The sequence below is a fragment of the Cyprinus carpio genome, chromosome A5 (genome assembly GCF_018340385.1).
Source record: "Cyprinus carpio isolate SPL01 chromosome A5, ASM1834038v1, whole genome shotgun sequence".
Classification (NCBI taxonomy): domain Eukaryota; kingdom Metazoa; phylum Chordata; class Actinopteri; order Cypriniformes; family Cyprinidae; genus Cyprinus; species Cyprinus carpio.
In genome coordinates, this window is record NC_056576.1 from 38,367,478 (window position 1) to 38,373,477 (window position 6,000).

General features: G+C 36.0%; 1 protein-coding gene across 3 annotated transcripts in view; it reads right to left on the reverse strand.

Annotated features, from left to right (window-relative positions):
* The window catches only part of LOC109067613 (astrotactin-2-like), a 539,141-nt gene that overhangs the window by 20,300 nt on the left and 512,841 nt on the right, over positions 1–6,000 (reverse strand). For all 3 annotated transcript variants that reach the window (XM_042757177.1, XM_042757176.1, XM_042757175.1), the window contains one exon: positions 4,854–4,995. In XM_042757177.1, coding sequence (XP_042613111.1) covers positions 4,854–4,995 — 142 coding nt within the window. The remainder of the gene's footprint in view (positions 1–4,853; positions 4,996–6,000) is intronic.

The following is a 6,000-nucleotide window of genomic DNA, read 5'->3' on the forward strand; positions in this document are numbered from 1 at the left end:
TAAACTAAACATTTTGTGTACACTGAGGTCTTATCGAAGGACAGAGGTGTGGTGAAGGTGTTAAGACTCGAAACTAAAATTAGAGAATCTTTCCAGAAACAAAGATGATAATAACAAAAGTAGTTTGCTTCTTTGTATTTACTGGTGTTAAAAGGCTGCTTTGGTTGCGTGCAAATAAAAAGTGCCATCATTGCAGCCTCAGACAATGTCACTATCAAGACAGGATTTCTGCAGTTCTGAAAAAGTCTTAAAGGGATACTCCATCCCAAAATGAGAATTTTGTCATCATTCACTTACCCCCATGTCATTCCAAACCCGTAAAAGATTTGTTTGTCTTCGGAACACAATTTAAGATATTTTGGATGAAAACAGGGAGGCTTGAGACTGTCCCATAGACTGCCAAATAAATAACAGTGTCAAGATCCAGGAAAGAATGAATAGCATCATCAGAATAGTCCATCTGCCATCAGTGATTCAAACGTAATGTTATGAAGTGACGAGAATACGTTTTGTACACAAAGAAAACAAAAATAACGACTTTATTCAACAATTCCTCTCCTCTGTGTCTCTCCAAATCAGCGTAGCGGCATTTTGGCAATTCTGAGCAGTACGCAGATGACTCTTCTGTGTCAGCCGCGCCACAATGATACGTTTTTTACGTGTATTTACACTTTGAAAGTGACAGAGAAAGTGACGTGACATACAGCCAAGTATGTTGACCCATACTCAGAATTCGTACTCTGCATTTAACCCATCCAAAGTGCACACACACAACAGTGAACACACACACCGTGAACACACACCCGGGAAGCAGTTGGGGGTTCGGTGCCTTGCTCACTGAGTGGGTAGTACTACGACTACAGTGACTGGTCTTCTTGTTGCGAGCCCTGGCCTACCCCAAAAAGGGGCGCAGGAGCCTCACACAGGATACTGTAAGAGGCAGCATCCATGACGCCTTGGTAGGGAACCCAATTCATCGGTCACCGACGAGACGTTGAGAGTGACTGACTGAAAGGGAAATTCTCGGTTACGTATGTAACCCTTGTTCCCTAAAGGAGGGAACGGAGACATGACGTCTTGTCACCACGGCTCCTGTACCACCGCTGAGCGGCCGGGTCTCCAGCTCAGCTCCTCAGCGAAAACCTGGTATGCATTGCTCCTGCTGCCTTTTTATGCTCATGTGTGATCAGCGGCAGCTGGATGCAGTCGTCGCATGCCAAAGTCCAGTGGCTTGTTTAGTTTACACTCAAAGTAAATTGGTGTCTCTAAGCGAGATCCCATTTCGTCGGTCACCGACGTGACGTCTTGGTTCCCTCCTTCAAGGAATGAGGGTTACATACGTAACCGAGACGTTCCCTATTGGAGGGAACATAGACGTTATGTCGTGGCGACTTAAGGGGTCTTATTTGGGAGCCCCAATCACCTCTGAATTTAAGAGATAAGGCCAATGGAATTTGCCGAGCGGATTTTGCATGCTAAGCCACTCCCCCATACATACATAAGGTGGCATGTGTGTCCATTCATTCAGGTTTATGCAGAGGAGAAAAATGCATCTTGATTTAAGATTTTTTTTATATTTGCACTGGAAAACAAGACAAAAACATGGAAACAAAATGCTTAAAAATTAATTAAATGTAACGGAGAATGGTTTGGAAGTTGAATTTCCTGTGAAATTATAAATTATAACATTTATTATGTTCTCCCTAGACATTTACATTTAGAGAACACATTGATGATTTGTGTCCCCTTAAGTTTATTTCATTAAAGCTTATTTTGAAAAGGGTCTTTCAAAAATCTTACCTTCAGAAAACCTGCAGAAACCCTGCAAGAAGGAGTGTTTATTTTCTATATTTATAATTTATAGCATTAATGCATTTCTGGAATCTGTGTGCAGCAAAAGTAGTCAAGTAGAACAGTCACTTTGAATAAAGGCATCCGCTAAAATTAATAATGTAAATGTCATGTATGTCATATGAAGATATACTATATACATAAATAATGACAAAATGTTCTTTTCTGAGTGAAAAATTCCTTTAAATGAAACCCAAAAGCCTGGGAAAGATAGATGAGTGACCATGGTGGCAATGAGATGGAAAATCACACAACATTTAGGAAAGAACTAAAATGTACATAATGTTCTTGAACCCCTCACCCCCTACAGAAAGTCTGGAAGAAGGCGGCACAATAAAATTTGACTCTGCTCCGGTTCATCGTGTTCTTGAGAAAACCTTGTTCTGACATGAGAGTCCCAACAAAGAAAAAGCCATTTTATTACCTGTCTGGGTCTTCTCCAAAAAAGAGCTCTATAAACAACTTACAGAAATATCAGTGGGTAATACCACACTGGATGAACTTTAACCACCATATCCAAACCACATCACTTTACTTTCCGGTGATCTTTGGAACATTAGGTCGTGTTGGAAGGATTTGTCCTTCCAAAGCATCCAGACTGAATGTATCACATTTGTGCTGATTCCTCAGTTGCAGGTCAGAGACTACAGCTGCAGTCCACATAGTGTCTGTCTTTAAAATCAAACCGGTTTTCTTGCTGTTTTAATCTCTAATCAGTTGTCAATATCACTATTCTCACGTTTGGTCTTTTATAAAACCAATTTAATGAACAAAAGCCAGCTCTGTCCTCCAGGAAGTGACATCAGTCAAAACATCAGTAAGTATTATGAGTGGATTAGTTTAGATTATTGTAATTTGCTACTCATGGTTGTCCTGCTGGTTCGATTTAAGCTCCAGTTGGTTCAAAATGCAGTAGCCATCGTGTTTAATAGAGCTAAGAAATATGATCACATCAGCCCAATTATATCATCTCTAGACAGGCTACTGATCAGGTTCCGTATTAATTAAAAAATTCTACCAATTACTTACAAAGGCTATTATGTGCAGTTATTATTATTATTATTATTATTATTATTATTATTATTATTAATAAAACATTATTACATGACTCTCTGGAATACTTGATTCTGACTGGTCAGTTGCAGCATTCTAAGGTGTGTTATTCTCCAATAACAACTGTCATCATTAGCAACAGGGAATCACACACGCTCATCTGGGTTTTTGAGGCTGGAGCTTCTTTCACATCTTTCATATCACACTGCCGTGCACTTGCTGGTTTCATTGGAAGGCAACTGCTGTCAACTTGTGCCTCAGTTATCAACTCTATTTACTATAAAATGAAACCGGAGGACTTTGATAAAAATAATGATCCTGTGGTAATAGTGTAGAAGTGATTGTTTTGTACACTGTCATGGATTTAACATAATAAACAAGTAAGATTTTCAAATGTTTTTGTCTCAACATTGTATGAAATTATGCCTTAAATGTCTATCTTGTCTGAACTTACAGGCTCAGCATTTGTTAGGAAATGTTTTTTCTTTGCGGAAGCTTTGCATTTAAAAATCTAATAAAATATTTCAACTCAAATCTATATTTTATTGATTATTTTCTTATGTATATTCTTTTCTTGTGTAATAAGGAAGATAATGTCAATCCGGACGTTTGTTATTGCAGAATAAACCATGTCACGGTGATTAGGGTCTAGCATCACCCTGAAGGGGTTTATTCTGCGATAACAACTCTTACATTTTGCATCACAGTAACTACTGTTCTAAACTTATGTCCTATTTATAGAACCCAGAATTTTCAAATTCACAAAATGAGGTAGAGCCGTTATTTACCTGACTCCTAAACTCTGGATTTGTCTTCTTATTATGCAAAGATTTAGAAAATTATTATATATTGTGTGTATCCTCTCTTGGTACTTCTGTCACATTAAGTGCATTAAAGATCAGGGTTATGTTTTCCAAAAGCGCCATTAACAGAAAATAGTATGCTACAAGAAATATTATGTGTAATAATGTATTCTCACATTCTTGTGGTGTGTGTACTCAAATGATGTTGTGTTTTCATTTGACTAAAATCAGTCAGATGAGGATGATTCTCACATCAGACTGATTCAGTGTGAGCTCGCTATTCTCCATTGCAAAACTTGGTGCCGTTGAGTCCACAATGCACTGATGTTAATAAGACTCAGCTGCGGTTCTCCTTCATGAAAAGAGAGACAAGAGAAATGTTCCAAACAATATTCCAAATAAATTACAACCTGCCTTGAATGAGCACCAAAAACAGGATGTGGCACTGGAACGCCACGCCACCAGAGCAAATATTTTTGTCGAGTCACACTTGCTTATGATGAAAATGGAAAGACATTGACACAGCAGTGCTTGTTCTTGCCTGTCCTCCTGTCTCCATGTCTTCATTGCCAAACTGTGAGTATCCTCAAAGCCAATTTAAACCAATGACAAATGAAACCAAAATGGCAACCACAGTACTAAAAACATTATTACTGAACTAACAATTTTATTTGTCTTAATGAATTAGTCACGACAACAGTATTATTTGCATAGGCCTACTTAAAATAATTTTCTGCAACATCATTGAATCTCCATCACAAATTAAAGAAAAATGGATTGACAAAATATAATCACAAGGAAGTGATCTAATAATAACTAATAATTATGTGGATCATTTAAGGGCAATGGGCCTCTCTTAAATAAATAAATAACACCCTAAAACACAACACGTGATGCATACATGGATTTGTTCTTAACCTTGTTCTAATAATAATTAATTTGGAGTATTATGAATGAGCGACAGAGTGCAGCCTTTTACAGACTTTTGTCACTCTCAGCAAATGTGTGACACTCTCTAAGGCAGGATCCTCAAGCAACACCAGTCACAATAGAACAAGATTTTAGAAGATCTCACTGAAATGAAGAGCTGATAATGTAGGACTTTTTCAATCTTTGTTGAACGTCCATGTTTGTTGTGGCTCTTACTTATAAAGGCTGTCCGGCTCCAGGCATTTGAAAATGATTGAGTAGATCATACTGTGAGGATGTTCTCCACTTCTGCGTCCTGCTACCACACACGATGAGCCCAGACCCGAGAAAAGATCATCCACGAGGCTCAGAACCTCTCCTGAGAAACACAGAAATAGACAGAAGGACATTTATATTAATAAAGGACTAGTACATCCAAAAATTACAATTCAGCACTCTTAGGGGGAAAAAAAAGTACAAAAGATAAACATTTAGGGTTACAACAGGTCGTCATTGGGGTAGTACCAGTGATATTATATATATATATATATATATATATATATATATATATATATATATATATATATATATGAAGTCTAAACAGTATCGCCTAAAAACTCTTAAAAACTACATTCCGTGAAACAAAAACAGTATTATTTTTTAAATTATAGTGGATTTGGGCATTCGCCAAAATAGTTTTTTTTTTTTTTTTTTTTTTTTTTTTGTGTGCAGGTACCATGGCTGGTTTAGGCCTGGCATGAACAACTGACCAACGCTTTTGTAATATCATTGATATACTATTATATTTTTGTATTAATATTTAGAATTAGTTTTTATTTTATTTTATTAGTTTTTATTTCCTGTTTTTAAATTTAATTAGTGTCATTGATTGATTGATCATTTATTTATTTATCTTATTATCATTCTTTGAAGTTTGTATAGTTCTTACACATTTTCATCATTTTTAGTTATTTTAGTTTTTCAAGTACCAAAATGAAAATTTATGTCTTGGCAAATAGCTTAAATAAAATAATTTTAATACCAAGTTAATATTTATTTTACTTCATGTAATATTTCTGTTGTTTTAGTTTTCATTTTAGTTTTAATAATAATATGCCTGCAGCTGAAACTTTTCAAAATCTGTGAAAGCGTCTACTTTCAAGGCAAGTTTTTGCTGAATTTTTTCAAAGTGAATGTCATACAGTAATAAATAATTTCAGATGACTTCATATCGTTAAAACAACAACTTCACATCATTAAAACAACAATTACAATATTATCAAAGATGATACATATTGCACATCCCAATTTCAAAAAGGACAAAAAGCATAATAACAGTATTCCCAATTACTTGTACAGTATGTTACATTTCAATCTTCTAAGT